This window comes from Triturus cristatus, chromosome 1_1, assembly GCF_964204655.1.
Source record: "Triturus cristatus chromosome 1_1, aTriCri1.1, whole genome shotgun sequence".
Lineage (NCBI taxonomy): Eukaryota > Metazoa > Chordata > Amphibia > Caudata > Salamandridae > Triturus > Triturus cristatus.
In genome coordinates this window covers 54,957,835-54,981,596 of record NC_140579.1, presented here as the reverse complement: position 1 = coordinate 54,981,596, position 23,762 = coordinate 54,957,835, and the positions used below count along the sequence as shown (strand labels likewise).

Sequence of the window (23,762 nt, the reverse complement as noted above, 5' to 3'; positions counted from 1 at the left end):
ACAAGGGGGTCAGTGGGGAAGGAAAAGTCGTAAGATTCCTAGAAGTCGCCACCCCGTCCCAGGCCGCCTATACCGACTTAGTGATCGGAGAGCCCATCAGGCCTCGCGGCCGCTGTGCCCTCCTAAGAAAGGGGATCTTTCATAAAGGTATGCCCGCAAGTGCCCTATCTTGGAAAAGCCACCGCTTTTCGGACTCCGACCTTGCCCATTCCACTAAGTAGCGTAGTTGGGTCAATTTATAGTAGGTGAGGAGATCCGCTATCCCGAGGCCTTCATGTTCGGGGCGCATGTAACCGAGAGCCTTGCTCATCCGTGGCCTCTTCCCAGCCCAGACAAACTGATTGATGTGCCCCTGCAGCACAGTGAGCGCACTGACAGGAGGCTGTGCCGGTAGAGTTTGGAACAAGTATAGTGCCCGAGTTAGTAGGGACATTTTAACCGAGGCTACCCGGCCGAGGAGGGATAAGTGGTATTTGCCCCACGAGACCAGGTCTTTCACCGCCTGACGCAGCAACCTAGCATAATTCAGCTGGGTTATTTGTTGGACCATTGCCGCCACCTCTAAGCTTAGATACGGGATCGTTTCCGTCACTTTAATGCCAGTTAGCCAAGCGCCTGTTGGCGATTGCGAGGTCTACGTGGAGGCCTGGCCGAGCCGAGGGGCTGTGCCAGAGATTTGCCTACATTAACCCGAAAGCCGGAGACCTGGCTAAAGGCGTCCTACTCCTCCATTAACGGCAGGTAGGGATAGTCTGGGTGCTGCCAGCGCCGACAGTACATCATAAGCATAGAGGCTAATGGGGTGGGTTTCCCCTCCAAATGGGATCCCCTTGATATTCTGGTTATCTCTGAGCCGCTGTGCCAATGGCTCAATATACAATAGGTAAATAATAACGGCGACAGCGGGCAGCCCTGCCTGGTCCCCCTCTGAAAGTGCGTGGAGAGATGCCATTGACTCTGATGCAGGCCATAGGTGCGGCAAAGCAATAGCCCACCCATTCACGGAACCGCTTCCCCAGGCCGAACTTCTCCAATGTGAGCCCCAGGAACCCCCAATCTACCCGATTGAACTCTTTCTCGGCATCGATCATTAACAGGAGAGCATCCATTCGCGTCTGGTGGGCCTTATCCACAAGATGGAGCATTCTTTTCGTATGATCGCTACATTGGTGGGATTGAATATACCCCGCCTGGTCAGGTTGTATCAAATATGGCATGCAAGGACTCAAGCGTGACGCAAGGATACCCATGAAGATTTAGAAATCTACATTTAGTAGAGAGATCGGGTGCTGCATTGTTGCCTATCCTTACCAGGCTTGGGCAATACCACTATTGCTGCCGCTAGCATGGTGTACGGAATCTTGGTGGAGCCTCCAAACAAATTGAAAAGCCTAGTCAGCATCGCTGCTATGATAGTGCAGAATTTCTTGTAAAAAAGAGAAGGAAACCCGTCGGGCCCGGGGATTTAAGCAATTTCAAGTGTGAAATCGCCATGATGACCTCTTCTATGCGAATAGGGGCATCTATGGATGCTACCTGACTGGAAGACAATGCAGACATGGAGATCGACTGCAAGTAAGCCGTTGCAGCGTGATTCCGCAGTTTAAAGATTCTGGTAAAAATCCAGGAATTCCTGTGCGATCTCTGCATCCCCGCTAATTTCTCCTCCCCCGCCCTCTTTCCGAAGTGAAGAAACATGCGCTTGCTGCCTCTGTGCCCGCAGGCGATTGGCCAGGAGCCGGCCTGTGCGGTCTCCCCCAACGTAGTAGGAATGTTTCAAGCGCACCACCGCATATTCTGCCCTGTCCAAATCAAGGGTTGGCCATTTGTGCCCTCACCGCCTTCAGCTGTCTCCAGACCCGAGGGGCCCCAGTCCTGCTATGTACCCGTTCATGTTCTCATACTTGAGTTGTTAATGTAGCTCTCACCTCCTTACGCTCTCTATTGTGGGCCGCTGCGATCCCTATAAGCTCTCCCCGTACCACTGTTTTCAATGCTTCCCACAATGTTGTAACTGCAATGTCTGGCATGTTATTTATGGTGAGATAATTCCTAATGCATGTAAGAAGGTGCTGTTTTACATCCTTGTTATGACACATGTGTTCCTTAAGCCGCAAACTTCCGGTTCGATGTGTATTTGGGTTCAGCAAAACCTGCACCGATGGGCATCATGATCTGAGAGAGCCATAGGTTCAATGCACGTCTCCCCCACTGCAACATTTAGCTCCTCCGTCCCTAGAAAGTGGTCCAGTCAGGCGTAAGATGGGCATTGGAGTAGTATGTGTATTGTCGTGATGTGGGATGAGCCACCCTCCAGATGTCTACCAAGCACACCTCCCTCAGCCACCTCTTCCCATCCCGTGAGAGTTCCTGGAAAAAAGGTTGTGTGTGACCTGTCCATACCTGCGTCCATAACTATGTTGAGGTCCCCCCCACTAACGTCATATGCCCCTGTGGGGCCAATACGTCCACTAGGGCAGCCTGGAGAAAGGGCTCCTGCCCTGAGTTAGGGGCATAAATGGAACCAATGACCAGGGGTTGATTACCAAATTGAAGAGTATAAGCCAGTAACCTCCCCATGATCTCTGCCACATTGTGCTTCACCACCCCCTTGCATCGTCTAGAGATGAGTATGGCTACTCCGGCCTTTTCTCCCCCAAGGAGGAGAAGTACTGGAGAAGGAAGGCCTTGGACCACATGCAGAGAGTGTCTCCGGGCAGAAGGTATGTCTCCTGCAGGAGACACACGCCTGCCTCCGCATTTTCCTAATACGACAATACCGCACGCCTCTTCACCGGATTGTTAAGCCCCTTTGCATTAATTGTAAGAATTTTCACAGGCACCATATCAAGGGGGGAGGAAAATTGCGCATTCTAGGTGGAGCCTCAGGTGTAAGCGCTATTCCCAGTCTTTGAGTGTTGCAGTATATGTACGTGTAGTGCCAAGGGTGGTATGATAGCATTGTCGTGGTAGCATCAGAGTTCCCCAACAGGTCTTGCAACTGGTGATCATGGATATCGGACGTCCCTCCCCCCCACCCTAACCCCAACAAGCCTAACAAAAGAATACACACAAAGTGTCCAGAAGCCGCAGTACGAGACCGCGTCCCCTCGGTAAAACAGTCAGTGGAGTGCATCTGTGGTTGACGGTGTCCCTCCCGTCCCAGCCCACCCGCCTGCCGCCCCCCAGCTATGCTCTAGAACACTTATCTGACCTCAGTGCTTGTTAAGCATCGGCCCCAGGTCCAGAGTCCGCCATCAAAGAGGCCAGCACTGCTCGACGTTCTTGTGCTATCGTCTCTGGATTCGGCTTCGAGGGGGGTCCCGGACCGGCGTGTGAACCTAACTCTCTGCCATCGCCCCCGCCGGAATTTCTTGTCTTGACTCAAGGTTTCGTCCGGTGGGTCTTGCTCAATGTCCAGGAGCTGGCATGCCTCTTGCAGGGAGCGTATTTGCCATAACTTGCCGTCCCACTTGAAAATGATGCGGAATGGGTGCCCCCACGAGTAGGAGACACCTTGGTTATGGAGGTGGGTTGTGACCAGATGAAAGTCTCTATGTTTCTGAAGGGTAGAGGCCTCCAAATCCTGATATAAAGCGACAGTGTGGCCTCTAAAAACCAAGGGCTGGGCATCGCGGGCTTTGCGCAGAATAAGTTCTTTAAGTTGAAAGTCCGGTAGAAAGGCCAAGATATCAGGGGGAAGTGCTGGGGCCTTCCGCTGCAAGCCAACTCTGTGGGCCCTGTCTATTTTGATAGGAAAGTCTTGAGTTTCTTTTAGCACGTGACGGAGTAGCTCCTGGAGGTACCCATTGATATCGTTATTCTCTTCATTGGAGGGAACACCTCTCACCCGAATGTTGTTCCTGCGGGGGCGGTTTTCTAAATCCTCCGCATGGGCCTGGAGGTCAATTTGTTGTACTTGTAAGCGGATCACTTCCTGCTGCAGTTGCTCGACTTCATCATCACGAAACTGTTCATGATCCTCCATAGACGACACCCTTTCGCCCACCGCGCACTTCTTTCATTTCATCTGCAAATTCTTTTTTAAGAATATGGAGATCATCTCTAAAAACTGAGAACAACTGAGAGAGGAAGGCTCTTGTGACTGGTTCATCCCTTTGCTCCATCTCCTGCCCTCCGGGAGGGGCTGGGGAGACACGGCCCCTCCCTCCAGCTGCACCCGACATCTTGGCAAACAAGTCCTTGACGGACCAATCCTCCTTCTCCTTCTCTTTGTCTTTCTCTTTCTTTCCATGCATAGTAGACATGTCTGGGTTTCCGGCATGGGGTAAGGCAGTCACTGATGCGGGTGGGTCGGCCCATGAGCGGATGAGTGAGGCCCAGGTGACGTGCACCCCTCATGCGGCACAGAGGATCGGTGGCCTCTCACGTCCCCCCTGCTTCTGGGGCATTGTAGGTCAGATGCATAGTAGGGCTGGGCCGGGGCACAAAGTCCGCGAGGGCACCCCCGAATCCGAGGGAGTGCACAGCATTGCGTGACCCAGTTGTCTTCAGCCGAGAGACCACAATGGCCGCACACCCGGGCAGAAGGGCGAGTCCGCTTATTTACACCCCCCCTAGGGTTCTGCAGGGGCAAAGTCGGCCGCACCACTCAGGGTGTGCCTTCCCAATTCAATGCCCGCGCCGAGCAGCCCAGTTCAGTCCAGCGCGGTAGCGTGGCCCTCAGGCGCAGCGGAGTGTCACGTACCAGGGCTGTGTCGCCACAGGACTTCAGGTGGAAGGCCAGACCCCGCAACGCCTCAGTCGGGGCCACATCTACTTTCAGGCCTCCTTAAATCGTGCGTTAGTCAATTGCCTTGCCGGGGCCCCCCCACTGCACCCTGCATGGCCCCGGGTACCTCTGTCTGGGCCAAATCCTCCTCGTCGTCCCGGGCGGCGGTCCGGATGAGCGCCCGGTCGGAGATCCCGCCCTGGCTGGCAGGTAGAGTCGCAGGGAAGCACCGGGCCACTACCGCTAGCCTTGCGGCCACAGATCTTCGCAGTCGCGGCCCTTTCGGCAAGGGCCCCGCTTGCAGCACCAGGCAGGCTGCCACCAGGATCACCGACCCCTCCGCACGGGGCCCAGCAGCGTCTTCGTCCCTGCACTCACCAGGCGTCCAAGGTGTGCCCACCGTACCGTCCCTGTCAGGTCCGGGCGTCAGCAGGTCACCAGAGTCTTTTTACGTCGCACGGGGGTACTCCCTGCATGTCTGCCGTCCCCCTAGGCCCCCTGTGAGAGCCGCGCGCCATTTTGGAGTCCAGTGCTCGGCGCCTGAGGACGCCGTTTCTGACTGATTGGCAGCGAGGGACGGTCCCAAAACATGTCCCCGTGCATCCGCCACCCTTCGTCGTAGCTCCAGGGGTCCGTCGCTCAAAAACTGTGCTGGAAAGCGCCCAGGCCGGCAGGCAGGGATCTGGAGACGAGCGGGCTGCGTCTTACCCGCTCGCCATCTTGGTCACGCTCCCCCTGCTTACCTTTTTTGAACCGCCGCATCCCACTAAGGAAGAAGAGCATTAAGACCTGCTACACATTGGCCAAGCATCAACCCCCAGCAGGTTTGCATGCTTATTCCACCAGAACAAAAGCTGTGACTACGGCATTAGCACATGGAGTCCTCGTCCTAGTCATCTGCCAGGCAACAACGTGAGCCTCTCTGCACACATTCACGAAGCACTAATGCCTGGACAGTCAGGTCCATTGGGACGGGCACTTTGCCCATTTGGTCTTGTAGAACATTTTAGCGTGAAATTGTTCACTGGCCCACCTCCAGGGAGGTAGTCCTTGGGTATCTATTTTAATGTAAGGAATCTGCAGCTAGAAGTCGATCAGATGAACAAGTTGCTTTCCTTTGGTAAAGCCTTAGCTGGTAAAGACTAGACGCTATCTAACAGCAGATTCCTTACCGATCCTCCCCATTCTACAAACTGATTTCTAGGGACAGGGCTTTTCCTCTTTCAGTGCCCTAGTATTACACACCACTGGTCAGTGTTCTTCATGGCTCTGCGTTTCTGGTGTGGAAAGTCGCAAAATAAACTGACGTCAGCACGCTGGGGTGGCACCTATATATGCACCGCGGATGTCACTTCTGGCACGCTACATGGAGCAGAACAACACCACCTACCATCCATCAGAGGTACAGGTCACGAAAAACGTCCGGATCCGGGGATAATTCTAAGATAAGGAATATTCAGCTAGATAGAGTCTCTACCAGATAAGGCGTTACTGAAGGTAAGTAACTAGTTCAATTAGCACACAGCATCTCTTTAAAGGGGAGTGAATGTTGGCTGCAGCTTTTGGTCAACTGCAGAGGTCTTCTGCTTTATTTATGGTGGTGCTTAGATTAGGTAAAGTTTCCTTTAAGGTGAGTGCCACATCCTTAACTATATTTTGCCATTTATAGATGGTAATATATTCTGTGTGACTTGCTGTGATCAGATCTGCTATTTCAAGTCTGAAATTAATAAAAAGCAATCCTTGATGTGAATCCTCATCTACGGATCAGACATCCCACCAGCCTTCGTGCCCATCTGTTGAACCTAGTTATCTGGTTATCTGTGTTTATATGTCATTTAATCCAGAGAAACAATTAACTGCTAAATTTCCACACTGGATATACAAATAAAAGCACACATTTTTTTAATGGTCCCTGTTGACTCCCTTGAAAATTGCTTGATATCAAAACATTTGCAATTAATAATAGTTTTCAATCAATATATATATAAATCAATTTAAAGTTTGTATGATAAGGACCATACATTCAAAGTATGCAAAATGATATAAATTGCCAAAATAAGGTAATTTTAGAACGTAAAAGAAAATCATCGACAGCTTGATAGAATCAAATATATTGTGATGGGGTTGACTACTAAAGAGCTGATTATTGACTGGGTAAAGGTATAGTCAGTGTGCGATGAAGAATTTCTTTCTTTTCTTTTAGGTACATATAACTAGGGGTAGACAGGATGCCCAACTAGCACACTACACAGCACAGCTTCAGACTGAGCTGGTTTTTCAACCCCCTTTGGGATTCCTTAATTAAAGTGAATCATTGGCAGCGTGTGGTTAGTGCCCCACCACTCTACTGAAGGGCCACAGGGCATTTCCATCAATGTGATTGGTTACCCTGTAATTCACCAGATTAGCCTGAATACTGGATGGATGTGTATATAAGTTAGAATGTGAGACTATGGATTGCTCTCTGTCACCTTTGTGTAAATATCGCCTTCCCATTTGATACATCACTTCTGCTCTCCCACTCACCTCTGATGGACAAGAGGCTTGTGAGACAAGTACAGAAAAGCACTGTAAGTTTGTCTGTCATATCGTTTTAAAAACTCTGATGCCTCAGTACCCTAAATTTGTGTGATAACTTTCTTTTTAGGCGTGAAGCACGATCAGACCTTTCTGGGATGGCCATTGTTGACATTACCATGTTGAGTGGCTTTGATCCCAGCCTAGACGACCTCAACAAGGTATAGTTATATTTTAGTACATATATGTCTGTGCATGCTTAATGTCAATGAACCTGGCAGAGACTGCTTCGGCATTCCAGCAGATCTTTTGACCACACTATATCATAATAATACAAAGCAAGAGGGGCAATGGGTCAAGCCCCATCCGGTCATAAAGTACTGATTTGTATACGTATTATGAACATTTTGGTTCAGCCTACACTGCAGCTATTTGGAATTACATCAGTCATGGACATTTCGCGGTTGTCAATGACTTGTACTGTGTTTCTACAGCACGTGTGGCCCAGGAAGGCCATTATTGGTAGTCTTTGCTTTCAAAGAAGGTTGAATAAAACATCACATTCACTAAGTTACCCAGAATGCTTACAAAAACTCACATTTATGCCTTAGAACATTCATTGTATTTAGGATTAACATAAAAATGTGTGTGCTACTGTGGTATAAGAAGCCTGGAATGGATGGAGTGTGGAACGTATGATTGGTGTTATGAAGGGCAGACCGTGTGGCTCAGGTGGGTGGGTGCAATGTGGAATATGATATGTATGAGTGGGACAGTTAAGCAGCTCTGGGGGTTGTGGATGGCCCTTTGCTTCTGCTGCTCCTGTTACTATGATCTTAAATAAATGTGCTCACCATGTTCTCACCCATTTGTCTCCAGACTCACGTCTACTGGTATGTTGTTCAACATTCAATCAGAAGTAAAATCCCTTAAAGGCGTGTGTCATCTATTAACCTGTAGATTAAGATTTTAAATTTGAGGCATGGGGGATTTTGGGCAAATCCCTTACAACGTTGTTCTAGACTCTGTCCAGGAGACAGTCTCATTTTACTGAGCTTAGCGTAAGAGATCTGAATGGATTGAGTAGAATGGATTGAGTGTTCAGTTAAGGTTACGAGTGCATTTTTTAACCCATTCAGAGGTCTTGGCCATGATTATACAGTTTTCAACTGCACAGTGGCTGTGCCACCTCTGGAGATACCACTGTGGGGTGGAGTTGTCAAGAAAACCCCCTTTCTGGGGTCCACTCAAGGGAAAGTTTCCTTAGCCCCAAAGGAGGCTCTAGTTTCTGTGGAGAAAAAGGTAACAGAAAGGTATTTTCCACCCGCTTCTGTGGGTTATGCTTACAGTTATATGGTGAATTCTGGATCCAGATACAGTTTTCGGATAACCTCCTACTCTTGCAGGGTACAAGGGACTCCAATAGAAGCCCCAGAATCAGTTCACACAAATATCTAGATACTTTGTAAGTTAGTGTTCACTATATGCTTCTATGATATAAATCATATGATTTAAGAATTATTACTTTATTCATAAGTAACTCATCAATCAGGAATGTTATCAAAGTGAAAGGAATTTCAATTCTAAACATTATTCGTCACATATCTGTAACCAGGAACTTGCCTCTTGCCTCACAGCATCATAGTGTGATGTCGTTTATTGTGACTCCATCTAATACCTCTGCGTTCCTGCTGCAAACTGGAGATTTCGCAATTAAACGCTCCAACAGATAACTCATCCCTCAGCCTCTGATTCCTCATCCTCCTGCTCCTTCGATGAATAGTTTGGATGAATTTAAATATCTTTATCCTCCTAGTATCTCTATAGTGGGGGGGTCACTCATTCGGAGTTCCAATGTTGTAACATTCAGTTATAGACAATGACTAAATATTACACACTGTCCACTTTTCAAATGCACCATCAAAGTGGTGGCACATTGTCAGTGCCTCCAGATGGGCTCTCCCTAACATTTTGGGTTGTTGTTTCCCAGCATGTTAGAAATATTACCTATACTTTAGACCACCATCCTTCCACATGGAGAACTTTCACAGGGTTAACTCTGCCTTAATTGGAGGCGGATCAGCTGCTATAAACTGGCAGATCATCTGCCACATTATGGTGGGATTACCTTTGAAAGATCCATAAGAGTCCACAAAAGCCTCATGTCCTTATCTAGAGCTTGGTGGATGGAATACTCTATCAGAATGTGACAAATGTCCCATCTACCTAGTTACAGGTGCCACTGGCTATAATCAGGGGCAGAGGAGCGTCATCCCACTGCTCTCAAAGCAGTGAAAAGAAAAAAAAGGATAATAACCTGGTTATTATCAATTTATTTTTGGTAGCTGCAGGGCTTGGTTAGGGCGGGCTGGGTCTGGGGTCACAAGGGGAGATGTGGTGGACACACTGTAAGTGTGCATGATTGTTTGTACGCCCATTGTGGGATGGCCAAACAGTCATGCGCACTTTGCATGTAATGCACAGCCTGGTGGGGAACATTCACAGGCTACCAGTGCCGGTCTGAGTGCCCAACCACTCAGACCAATCACAACCCTGCATTGCAGCGTTGTGATTGGCTTAGGGGAGCTTGTGTGTGCTTCTGTTCTGGGACATCAGCAGGGAAGCGGAGGAGAGACGCAGCCTACCAAAGAAATAAGTGGGTTTTTTTTTAGTTTGTTTGGCTCCTGAGCAAAATTTTGGGCCCCGGCACTTAATCTTTTCCAAATTAAGCACTACTGGCATGGTGGAGTTTGGTGGGAGCCGGAATGCAAGGGAGCTCTGTAGCGAGCTAAAGAATAATTAAAGGAAGAGCCAGATTTATTAAAGTTCTGGCACGGTGTGATACCATAAAATTGGTGACATAATATCTCCTTGAATAAATATTCTGTCCTAAATATTGGCGTTAATAATAGAAAACCTACACACAATGAGGAATATGTTCATGAACGATGTTTAAGACAGATGATATTATGCGTACGATATTCTTGCATACAACCCTTATGCACCGGGCAGTGTTGCCATATTAATGCATTCTATAGCATTCATTTTAGCTGTCTATCAAGAGTGAATCGTGTGAAGACAGGATAAAGTGTCAGGGGGCATATTACTGACTACTATGTACAACCGGAGAAAGACAGGTTGAAAGAGTCTACTCGACTATCCACTTGAAGGCACCAAAGAATTAGGAAGTGTTTGGTTGTCTGCTGCATTTTTGGTAAATTGTTGGATACGTCGATGCAAACAGAAATATTATTAAGGGGAGGGACCTCGTAAAGTAGACCTATACTTTCCAGGCAAGGAAAATAGGACCAACATATGCCAAATGTTAAAATAACTAACATACTGATCACCTTGTAAGTAAAATATTAGCAGTCTTTTAATTCAAGGCATAGTAACTCAAATGAACTACTGGAGCAGAGCTGTTCTCATTCTGCAAGTTCTTTAGTCCTGTGATTTGTGGGGGTGACCGCCATCTTGGGGGGGGGGGGGGGTGTAAGCATGTTGCCCTGTTTGTTTCTGCCTGAGTGTGATTTTGCCTAAATGTGTAAGTATATATTTGCCTCTGCTTGTTTTTGTGTTTCTTTGCATCTCTTTGTCTTTGTGTATGGTGTGTGTGTAAATTAACACACACCAGCTTGTTTACCTGTATCTCCCTCTTAATACAGCAGTGATTTTCGACAACTCTTTCCTTTGCTGTCTGTATGTGTATATTTCTATCTATGCCACTTCACGTCTGATTTGAGTCGCTGTCGGTTTGCATAGTTACTTCTTTCCTGCTTTCTTCTTTTAGTTGAAGGATTTGGAAGACCGCTATATCAGCCACTATGAGTACGAGCATGGCCGACTTCTTCTCTATTTCGAAACGGTAAGATCGACATGGAAGAGCAAAGGACATTTAGCTTCTCTGCAAATCGGTTTTTGGTGTCAGTCAAGTCATTAGTCATCTCTCATCTAGATAGCGGTGACACTGGTGAAGTTGGTTTGCTTGCTGAGGTGGCCCATCTAGAGATGGTTCTGCATGCTGCTGGACAACCCATCATGAGTGGCATGTATAAATGTACTTCTCCATGCTGCTGGACAACCCATCATGAGTGGCATGTATAGATGTACTTCTCCATGCTGCTGGACAACCCATCATGAGTGGCATGTATAGATGTACTTCTCCATGCTGCTGGACAACCCATCATGAGTGGCATGTATAGATGTACTTCTCCATGCTGTTGGATAACCCATCATGAGTGGCATGTATAAATGTACTTCTCCATGCTGCTGGACAACCCATCATGAGTGGCATGTATAGATGTACTTCTCCATGCTGCTGGACAACCCATCATGAGTGGCATGTATAGATGTACTTCTCCATGCTGTTGGATAACCCATCATGAGTGGCATGTATAGATGTACTTCTCCATGCTGCTGGATAACCCATCATGAGTGGCATGTATAAATGTACTTCTCCATGCTGCTGGACAACCCATCATGAGTGGCATGTATGGATGTACTTCTCCATGCTGCTGGTATGCCATTCTCAATGGCCTATCTAAGCGCGTTTCTGGCCACTCCATGCTGCTGCTCCGTCATTATTGCTGTCATCAGCGCCACAACAAATGTAGTTCTGAATGCTGCTGATCTGGCCCTCTTCTGGGGCAGGTTTGTGAGCTGTTACCTTCATGAGGTTAGAACCCCAATGCTTATTATTATAACACTTTCTCTCTCCAGGTTCCAGCTGTAAAAGATCACATCAGCTTTAGAGCCACCCAGACTGTCAAGGTTGGTTCATTACAACCTGCCTCTGCCACCCTGTACGACTTCTACGAGCCGGGTAAGACCTTCTGGAAGACCTCCCTATGTCGCTAAATTCCTTGATTGCGCTCAGCCGTGTGCCCAGCTACGAATCACTGCTTGTTTGCCCCATTTGGGCATCTTCCATGACCGGCATATACCAGTAGGTTCAGTAGTCCAACTGAAAACACACCCAATTCATGCAGGTTATTCTGTCTGAAGGGCTGTCCTTGGGTGTCGCGCGGGCTGTGACCTCATACTTTCACAGTAGCCTCTGTACGTCCAAGTTTAGGGCACTTTCAGACAAACCATACCTGAGGTACATGTCCCAGGGTAGTGAAGACAGGGGTGCTGTTATGCACTATCCCCTCCCAGCAGGTGCCAGCAAGGAACAGACAGGCTTGCCATTTGTCACCAATGTGAGCATCAAGAACCACTAGGAGCTGCACTTGTGACACCTCTGCCCCATGAGGCTTCTTTCCTGCCCTTATCTCTGTCTTGAAATGTTACTGTCATAAAGTATCCATTCCACTCATGTACGATATGTCACCGTCTTCTTGTAATAAAGGTCACAGCACATCTTGTGATGTCATCATTGTCCACAGGCATGGGAGGCCCTCTCATCCAGTGATTTAAGCCATTGTGTATTCTTGCCATGATTAGGTATTTAGACATGGAATTAGTTGCAACTGAGCTTATGTTTTTCTGTCCTTTGGCTGCACTGACCTCTCCGTTTCCACCTACAGACCGGAAGTGCAATATTTTCTACAACCTCCCATCCGGGAGCAGGCTGGTAAATGCCCTCTGCACTGAAGACGTATGTCAGTGCGCGGAAGGTAAGTGAGGTTTCTGGAGTTTTTGAAGGAGGAAAAGTGCTGAGAGTGGTTTGCACTGGTATTTGTCTTCAACAGGGCAGTAGAGTACAGTGATAGGGAGAATGTGGCTTAGCAGCCACTGCCCATCCTTTGCACCAGCACAGTAGCTCAGTCGGTGACATCTCCAGCTGCAAAAAACCTGCAGCTTGCAAAAGACTCAGAGCTTGAAGAGCAGATGGGACATCCAAGAAAAAGGCAGATGTCCTGCCTCTGCTCCTTTTCATTCCACTTCCCTATTTTGAGAGTGGCAAAAAGCTGCACTTCTGATGATGGAACCACAGTTCGCTCTACAATTGTGACAACCCTTTTGATGGACGTGACTCCAGCTGATAAGGCATTGGGCTGGTTTCCCACTTTAGGGTAGCATTTCTGATCTCATTTAAGCCAGATTCACTTCTTTAAATCCTAAGGGCTAGGACAAAAGCATTTAAAAATATCCTCATTTTTGTAGACTAAAACTACCAGTGCTTTGGTGATATTGTGCCTTAAAGAACTGCATATGGACCCCTACCGTGCTAGCCACATCCATGATTTACATGGGCCAAACAGAGGTGACAGGAAGGGGCAAAGTCAGGATGCAACAGAGAAGTGGTACCACAGGACGGGTACTAGGAGGGGGTGACACAGTGGAGGGTGTGTCACATGGTGAGCAGACATGAGGGACTATGTTTTTTTTCTACAATGTAAGATTCCACTTGGGTGAAAAACCATGCTCCACCTGCAAGAAATTCTTCCTTTAGAGGTTTGTAAGTTGCTGATATGGTGGGCACCTTTGCGTCACATTGGTAGTTTGGCAGTCAGGCATCCAAACTTTAAATGCCCCTGGAAATCTTTTATCCTCTTTAGGTTGATAATGAAAGGGCACAAAAAGAAAACCTGTATTGCAAAATTTGTGAAATTCACCCATGTTTCCAAACCAACGGTGAAGAGAAATTGGACAAGAAAACCACACAAATCCAGTCCATCAGTGTACCTTAGAAATAGAAGGATTTTAAGTTGGTGTGGTTATCTCTGGTCAGAAAAGCATGATCCAGGTAGAACCGTATGAACCCCACACATTAGATGAAATGAATAAAGTGAGTTTGGTTGTGGCTCATTCATTGCCTTGCACCTTGAATATTCATGACGTTGCTCCATCTACAACGGTATGAAAATAAAATGTGTGCTGCCCTTGTTGGCAAAATGGGTCTTTTGTGAACTTTGCAACAAAAAGACCTGAAAATCTCTACCTAAAGTTGTAAATCAGTCTTACATGGGAGACTCTTGCCACATAAATGCTGAAATTCAACTCTCCAGAAGCTCCAACAATTATTATTTTCTCAAAATCCAGGATTAAGCATTTTGGAAAGGTCCAGTACAGTCAAAGAACAGTTTTATGATGACTCACCAAGGCAGCTAGTCACCAAAGAATGTAATGGGCGACCTATTAATCGCCATTTATCGTTCGCAAGACAAGGACCCAGATTTTGTCCCTGTAAGTCATCCTTCTCTGCATGCAGAAAACCACACTAATGCTGGTTCATGTCCAGGTGTTCATCAGAAATAATTAAAGTCTATATTGAATAAAACTAAAAGCTGAATGGAATTAGCTGTAGCTGCTTGTACCTACATTCTTAATTATGTTACTTTCAAGCAAAACCTAACAAAGTTATTCTGATAGATACTTCTAACCGCAGATTCTTCACCGTTTGAATATTCCCCAGGCATCAGACTTGATCTAGAAACTTTTTAGACCGTACTTCTGCATGTCATTAGGTGGCAACATGCAGCTCTGTGCCGACTTCCTCGTTTCGGAACTGGATATAGGCGCCACTCTTGCACACTAACATCTGTTCCTTTATTTCTGCACCACCAGACATGGATCCAAAACTGGCATGTCTGTGCTCTCTGAGGTCGGAACACAACTCCAAGACCTGCAGTAACTGTGCCTTCATGAAACCCCAAGGCCATCCGTGACGGGAAGTTCTGCATCTCCAAGCAAGGGAAGACTCTACACCATGACTGCTTTAAGAGAAGGTCCATCAGACTCCCATACTTCACCTCCACCTCGGGGGAGGGCCCAAACCCTCAATACTATTTCCAAACAGATTCTAAAACCCTGCATATGATGCTGGGGATGAATTTACCTAAACATATATTGAGGACAATTGGTATTAGGCACCTTCAGGATGCCAGTGGCCTGGACACCTCAACAAACACTGGGCTTGTTTTGCTTCTGGGCCATGCCACAGAAGAGAGTGCCTCCTTTGCCATGGTCATGTGAAGGAAGGTCAAGGTTCTTGACCTCCAGCTACCCACTGTGGCGGTGAAGACTTAGGTCCTCACTGAAGTGCTTCACCCTGGGCATACAAATACTGAGCCCCTGCCTCTGTTCAAGAAAGCTCCCACTGTAGGAAAATGCCTGTTTGGACTGATACTACTGGCTTTTTGCAATGGAACTTTGCTAACCAGGCTTCAATGCATTTGCTCTGACCCCTAAAACATTTAGAAGTTGGCTATACTTCTAACTGGTATATTTAATTTACATATACATCCCCAGTATATGGTACAAAGTGGACCAAGGGCCTGTAAGTTAAATGTCCCTGGTGGACTGCAGCACACATCATGACAATACTAGAGTGACAGTGCAAAACATGTCTGCAGGCCTATCACTATAGCTTGTGTGTGCAGTTTTAAGATTGTAAATTCGACCTTCTCCAAACACCCCTTTTGACCAACATTAACCCTCTTCATAAATAATAATTAGTCACCTCTAATGTGCCATGCCTTAATGCCCAATAATGAATGGTGCACGATATATAACATTAGGTTATGTTTAAGTTTAATGTAAAATATGTCTTTACAGTGACAGGGTCCCAAAAGCTATTTTCAGTGTAACATGGTTAGCTATTCCACCAAAAAGCATTGGTATATAATATTGCAATGAAATAATGTTTTCTCCACTTAGGAAATAGTTACAAAATTAATTCTTGGACTTATAAAAATGTTTATTACAAGCCCAATTATCATAGGTAAAGTTGGATTTGTACAAAATATTTCATTAAAGGTACTTTTAAAAAATCACCTTTTTATCTGTCTAAAGCCTGCAGACGGCTATTTTCATGAGGTTCCAGATGTCACCCAAGATTGAATAGCCCCTTGATGAGGTGTGAACTTGCTCCCAGACCTGAGACAAAGGCCTTAAGTGTGGGGAGATGTTCTGTTCCTCTGGTAGGACGACCATCAGGGCAGTGCTCAGGAACTTAATTAACTTCAAAGCGGCTTACCTTGTTGCAAGCATATATAGCTAACCTCTGGGCTTGCCTACTCTTTTGTCCTAGGCAGCCAGGCCAGTTTTGAGTGACCACAGAGTAGGGGTTACCACACCTCTAGAGCACTGCAAAGGTTCTCCCATGTTGGACTTTGGTAGACATGGTCACTGTGGGATTGTTTGAAGTAGGGCACACAGGACCGTCTGTAAAAGTGGATATGGTTACCCCTGGGAATTTTCTTCTGTATTGGTTAGGGAAGAGCCAGGACCCCCACAGCTAGTGCAGGCACAAATGTGCACCCCTAGGCACCATCTTCAGAACACTACTAGGCGTGTAGAAGACTGTAGAAGACCTGTACCTGCTGTTGAGAACTGTGAGGAGAATCCTAAAGGCTGGACCTGCTCCCACGTGTACCCAGGACAAAGACATGGACTCCAAGGGTCAGTTGGCTGGCCTCTTGTTAACTACAGGGACACTGAAGTTGCAAGAAGCCAACCTTCCTAGAAGTGCGCAACTGACTTGTTTCCACTGGCCCTGCCCTGTACCCTGCTGGTGGCGTCTGTAGAGTGATTACTGACCACTAAGCACTGTTACTGAGGTGCTGAAACCCTTGACTGCTGTCAGAGTGTACTCCTCCTGCCTAACCCTAAACTCTGGGGGCTTAGAAACAGTTTGCTAACTTTATGCCTGGAAAACCATGGGTGGACTGGAACCAAACTGCCAGCTGATCTGCCAAGAGTGCATCGCCAGCATGCCTGACTTTGCCTTATCTCCCGCTATGTTCTTTCTACCACAGAATCCATTGATGCTGAAGCCTTCCTTGGTTCTCAGCCACAGTTTTGTTCGCACTGCCATTCAAGGAGACTCGATTGATGTCAATGACCTTTTCCTGCCAATGCCAACGGTTTTGGAAAAGTTTCATCTCGATACCGGAATGCATTGACCTCAAGACCCCTTCTCTTGCCTGCTTCCATTGAAGGCTATTGACATTAGGAGATAACTTTTCCACTGGGATGAACTTGGCCCTTGTATCTGATTAGCACTCCATCGTGGGTAGCCTGAAAACGTAACTCTTGCCTCAGCGTAGTGTGAATCGTTGCTGCAGTTGGCGCTGTGCACTTGTTGGCGCTGCATTGATACAAAACTTAAAAAGTCTACATTTCTGGTTCCCCTTATTGGATTTTTGTCATTTTGGAGTCATTTTTTTCATAAAATGTTCTTTTTTTATAAAGTGAAGGGGGATTTTATTGTGTTGTGTTTTCAACTTTTAACTGTTTTGGTACTCTAAAGCGCTTTACACATTTTCTTCAGTAAAGCCTGTCTGCTCTGTGCCATAGTTACCAGGTGTTCAGCTCAGGTTTAAGTTACTGAAACCCTTACTGGACCCAACACGATTAGTGACCATATTATTTGAGGTGGATTCCCATCCACCCCAGCTAATCCACCATCTAGGGGCTTGGGCAAAATCCTGTTGCGGGCCTCCGGTCTGATCAACAGACAGATAGCATGGAGCCGTCGTCCTGTCCCTTGCGACCAGGACTTTTTTGCTCAGCACCCCACACCTGAAAGCTAGTCATGCAGGCCTCAATGAGTAATGTCAACCCCAATGCGTTCCCTCCCACTGTGGAAATATGGATTTTTCTGGTCAGTTATGTCCCCTATCTTGGACCCCAACGGTTCTATGTGCATGTTACAAGTACATGTATGTTCCCTCCAGTTCCAGTTATAAAGACGCAAATACATGTGCGGCCACCGTCAACATGTCCTCTTTCAGATCCGCCATGAATGGGCTGGATATTCGATTCCTAAGTACGAAAGGCCACCGACTTTATATGGCTCAGTTACTCCATTTTGCAGTTCAGGCGAGTAGGCCCTGATTCTGCCATCAAGCCTTTCCCTGCTTTCTGCCTCTGACAGCTCCAGTCTGAGCTCGCATCTTTATCCATGAACTTTGTCCTACTCCCTGTGCGGCTAACGGTGCCTGCCTCGGCCGGTCTGCCTGCCTGCCAAAAACTGTATTTCACCTTCAAGTTATCTGTTTCGCTCCTCAGCCGATGCATTCCTGTCTAGTAGTTTAAGTAAACATTTCCTTTAGCTATTGAGCAAAGGGCCCGGCTTCTCTGTCCTCATGCAAGTAATTCATAGCCCCGTTACCATGGAAGGTTTCTGCCCTTGCATCTCATGTAGACACTTAGACGCTTGTGCATGCACACACAGTCAGTATAGAATAGATTTTGTCCAAAAGTCCTTCCTTTGTGGATAACATAGTTCTTTAAACATAGGATGTTAGATATGATTTGGGATTAGGTTGACTTGACCCCCCAGACTTCTTGTCTCCACATGTAGAGCTAAATGTCAAGTCCCCTTCACCCCCTAGTTGCACGTCAATCACACGTCATGCTGCTGCGCGCGCATCTCTGCCAAGTATTTCTGCTGACATTGCGAAATTATTTCATAGGTCCACCCATATGTGACATCACAACCAATGACGTTTCCTTGTTACTCCCAATTACGCCTCCTTCAGCTACGCATGTGAAATGTTATCTTTGCTATCAATTGTTACGCCTCTTGCATTTGCTTCACTGTAATGCCTATTGTATAAAAGTGATTAATTATCAATAATGTATGTACTTCACTTCCTGAACCTCCGTGGTGATGGAACTTGGAGTCAACGATTCGAATCGTCCATTGGAATAAAGCCCATTCCGAACCTCTAATACCACGGATTCTGCCTCTTATTTACTGAGCTATATTTTATTATGTTTCTGTATCAAATTAAGTCCCGGTAATTAAATTATTTACCACATGAATGGCGCCCGAACAGGGACACTTTCTCATCTCACGCGCCGGTGGTGCGTTGCAGGCCCGGTCTCCTGCCACAGCTGGACGGACAACAACGCGTACCAGCAGGATTTCCTGTATCTCCCTCCGGTCAAGCGGGGGCGACTGAGGCTGCGATCAACACCCAGACGAGGCGGTGAGAAGTGCGAAGTATCCCGACCAGAGCCTAGCTGAGAGAGCAAGATCCGAGGTATACAGAGGCCCACCAAGTTTCCGATGTCCCGAAGTGTCCGAAGTTTTCGAGTCCAGTCCGGTCCAGTCCAGTTCAGTTTCGTTCCGAGGCCTTCCGTTCCGAGCTACCCGGTGAGTACCATTACTGGGGAGGCGTTCTGGCGTGCACATAAGTTGTGCCGGTCCAGACGGGTTTGGGTACACAAATCCGGTCTGCACTGTTTTAGCAGTGTATCTGTACTGTTTAGCAGTATATCTAGTATATCAAGTATATAAATTCAGAATAATTCAGTTAAAATGCCGAGGATTATGTCTTGTGATAAAGTTTTCTTAGATCGTCATCATCATTGTTGCTCATTTAAACGTTAAATGTTAAATGTGTTAATACGTCCTGCATATTGTGGTGTGAATGACTGTTCATCATTGTGTTTATTGTATTAAGTTTGTTCAAGAATAAGTATCAGATCAGTTGTCAGTATGCCGCTCTTTTCGAAATTAAGACAGATCACAACTAGAAAAGGGGTACTCGAAGAAGCTGTTCCTATTCCTCCTAGGGACACTCCAGGGCACTTTATGTATCACAAACATGGCTTAGACGCCATATTATTTCTTGATTTATGGGTGGACTACACCAAGGAACTACCAGAAAGTCACAGGTGGCCCGCAGCTGGGACCTGGGATGCAGAGTGCATCGTGAAAGTAGAGGAAGAGTTATGGAAAAGGAAAGCTAGACAGTCACAGAAAGACGCCATTGAATTATGGCGTAAAGAATCGTATAGACGTACAGAAAAAGCACGTAGACAGGAAGAGAAAAGTAAGGAAAATTCAAATAAAGTTCGAGAAAATCTATTAATTGAAGAAGGTACACGAGTGAAATCAGAACAAGTAGACAGACAAAGAAATGCCCTTATGAAGGGGGCATTTATGAAGGGTATGTATCCCCTTCTGGCCGAGGGATTACCTAAGGCTACTCCGGGGATACCAAAAGACTTGCCACCCCCATTATTTCCAATAAAAGTACATCCTAAGGGGCATCCTAGAACCACAGAAGATGTTTTTCTTTCCTCATATTTAGATGACGCAGCTCCCGAGTATGCTAACCCCGCCCCACATAGACCGTCGGCCGGGGAGGTTCAACGCCAAGATCCTGTATCTGTATCTCTACAACAACAAATCCTGACACAAGTTCCGGCAAGCACATCTGTTTCCACATCTGTTCCTACAGCTACTTCTATAGCTGTGTCCACACCTATAGTTGCTGTATCGCGTTCTACGAATCCTTTCACGCCCGATACCCCAGACGGGGCTACCGGAGGTGCTACCAACATTTTTTCTACGCCACCCAGAATAAATAAACTTACTTTTCAAGAGTCAGCACATCCACGTACCCCCAAACTCATAGATTCCCGCACGCTTAAGGAACTTCTTGTAGATTGTAGATATGACCCTGTGCCCGGCAAAGAGGACGAAATGATCATGGCATCATTACGTATCAGACGAGCCGCGGTGTATTTAGGGAAGTTACCAGGAATGACTATGCATCTAGATAATATATATCATTTTGTCCAAACAGGGCGAGATTCTGAATGTATTAACAGAGCTATGGAATACCAGAAAGTGGAAATACAGGGGGAACTGTTACGTTTCCTCATAAATTGTGTGATCAGAAATCAAGACCGACCGGGGGTAAACCCGGAAGTAATGCAAATTCTTACGAGATGGAGTCAGAATATATCAGACGGGAAACATGATAAGCAAACATGTATAGTAGCTATGTGCCGAAAGATCAGAAAAGAAATAGAACGAATACATGAAGAGAGATTGGCAGTAGACGAGTTTGAACAAAACGAAGAGGGAGAATTAGAATTTCCCGCAAGACAGTCAGAAACTATAGCCTATGTAGGTAGAGGAAGATCTGGTAATAATACTAGATGTTTCACTGATCCAATACGTCCGATATGTCCAGATAATAACAGAACTTATCCAACACCTATAATAAATATAAGGTCTCCCGAACATTTGTTCCAAACCGCTGACAAACTACTCCGAGAACGAAGGGGTTATCATTTACTCGATTCTATGGATGAACAAGAATTAGCCAGGTCAGCCGTTCATTGGGCTGACAGTCCCGGAAAATATGGTGATGATACAGTAGCACACACCTTTTTGAACCTCACCCCAGATGAACAGCGTTTAGCTGGGATTTATATGATTCAACAACTTCTTATACTTTATCAAAGTCAACATTCAGACCCTGGTCCGTTACCTGATATATTGACTGAATTACTCACGAATAGATGGAGAGGTTCAGGTACTAAGTTAATTAGAGAAATACTAGAATCAAGAAAGCAGTACATTCTTTTTGTATGCCCAGAACATGTCTCACTGCCCATCAAGGAAAGAACGACGTATTACATGGACAGACAGAATCCCTTACGAGAAGTACACCCAATAAAGGGCGAGGACAATCAGTTTAAACGTGTATATGTATATACGCCCATATCGAAAATAGAATTGTTAGAAATGAAGAAAGTGGTACCCAGTCATGATAAAGACCCAGCGGGTTTTCACCGAGAAATTAAAGACATGTTACTCATGGGAGAGTATACCTATCCCGACATTATGACAATATTAAAGGTATTAATGCCTGCTGGCATTTATGAAAAACTCAAGGAAAAAGAGTGGGAGGTAGGAGACCAAAAGATAGACTGGACAGCATTAGAAAATGAAGAAAGGGCCCGAGGTCCAGGTTCGGGGCTTGGGGATAAAACTAAAGCACTACCAGGTTTACTAGTACAGGTACTGCCACGTTTATTAACCACGAAAAAGGAAGACTGGGGTGCAATCTCAGCCTGTAAACAAAAGCAAGATGAAGACACTAGTGATTTCTATGCCCGATTCGAAAAATGTTTTGGTATAAATAGTGGTATAAAAGCAAGTAGCGAGTCATACCCACACCTGTTTGTGACAAAATTAGTTGAAAATTCCTTGCCCCAGGTGAAGAATAGAGTATTAAAATTCGAGAGTACCTGGCAAGGTAATACCCCATCACAAATGTTACAAATGTTACAGTACCATTACAATAGAATTAGAGAGGAACAAGAACATGAACAGAAACGCATGAAAGACACAAAAATGAAAATGCTAGTCTCCCAGACAGTTCCAGCTGAAGGTCATAAAAGGGGTACGACACAGTCCGGTGATTCAGCAGGACCTGTAAAAGGGACATGCAACTATTGTAAACAACCAGGTCATTACATACACGATTGCCCAGTCCTGAAGCGTAATATCGCCACAGGTAAAACACAAGAAAGACCACGGCCACCTAGACAGGATCAGAATGAACAAGGAGCACCGCAGCATGCACAGTCCATGCCAGCTCCGCAACAGTCCATGCCAGCTCCGCAACAGTCTATACAGTTTGTGCCAGCTGCACCAGCGCTGCCTGTTGCTGCCACACAAACCACGACACGACAAATGTATCAGGCCGCACAGTATGAATATCCTGAGTATCAACGATACGCGTGAACCAGCCTAGAGAGGGAAGTTGACTTACCCCTTATTGAGGTCCCTGTAGACCAAGAAGGACCTTATGTACATAGTGAACTATTAGGCCAAGATAGAACATTTTTACTTGATACAGGGGCAAGTCGAACAACTATAAAACGTAGTGAAGTTCCAGGGGCACCCCTCTCAGGCTCACAGAATATTTCCCTTGGTTTTTCAGGAAAACCTATTGTTAATGAAGTATCACAGCCTCTTCCACTTACGATAGGACCCTTAACCCGAACTACAGATTTATTGCTTACTAAATCATGTCCAGAAAACCTGTTAGGTATAAAAACACTGAAAGCTCTAGGAGCTATAATATGTTGTTCTCCGGAAGGAGTAAGATTGTTTTTACGTGATTTCAAAGGTCACTATGTGTCTCGAGACATGGATCCCCGACTACAGACTTTACCCACACATTTATGGGCTCAAGGCCCTACTGATGTGGGTTGCATGAATATTACACCATACCGAGTCACACTAAAGGCAGGAGTGGTACTACCACGAATACGACAATACAAGTTACCACCAGATGCTGTAGTGGCTTTACTGCAAATTATTGACGAGCTCATTGTCCAAGGAGTAGTTGTGGAAACAGACTCCAATGTATGTAATTCCCCGATAATTCCGATTCTTAAACGAACAGATCCAAAGGCTCCGCCAGTATATCGATTGGTTATTGATCTGCGCGAATTGAACAAATGCATTGTGCCACAATTCCCTGTGGTCCCAGATATCTCGTCATTACTGACAGCTATTGATTCCGAAGCAACATTCTTTACTGTAATTGACCTCAAGAATGCCTTTTTCAGCGTCCCAATAGATCCGGAAAGCCAATACTTGTTCGGATTTAGTTTAAATGGACGTAGCTTTAAATTCACACGCGCACCTCAAGGATTTACAGAAAGCCCCAGCATCTATAGCCAAGCACTGAAACGAGAACTTGACAGTATACACATGCCAGTTAACACTGCACTGCTTCAGTATGTGGATGATCTGCTGATCACCGCCCGAAGCGAACCGGAATGTGAAAAAGCATCT

At 46.3% G+C, this 23,762-nt stretch overlaps 1 protein-coding gene across 1 annotated transcript in view; it reads left to right on the top strand.

The window, feature by feature from the left end:
• The window catches only part of LOC146869372 (complement C4-like), a 536,657-nt gene that overhangs the window by 477,676 nt on the left and 35,219 nt on the right, over positions 1-23,762 (top strand). Inside the window, exons 34-37 of the mRNA XM_085599650.1 lie at positions 7,383-7,473; positions 11,043-11,117; positions 11,972-12,074; positions 12,781-12,870. Of these exons, the coding sequence (XP_085455776.1) occupies positions 7,383-7,473; positions 11,043-11,117; positions 11,972-12,074; positions 12,781-12,870 (359 nt within the window). The remainder of the gene's footprint in view (positions 1-7,382; positions 7,474-11,042; positions 11,118-11,971; positions 12,075-12,780; positions 12,871-23,762) is intronic.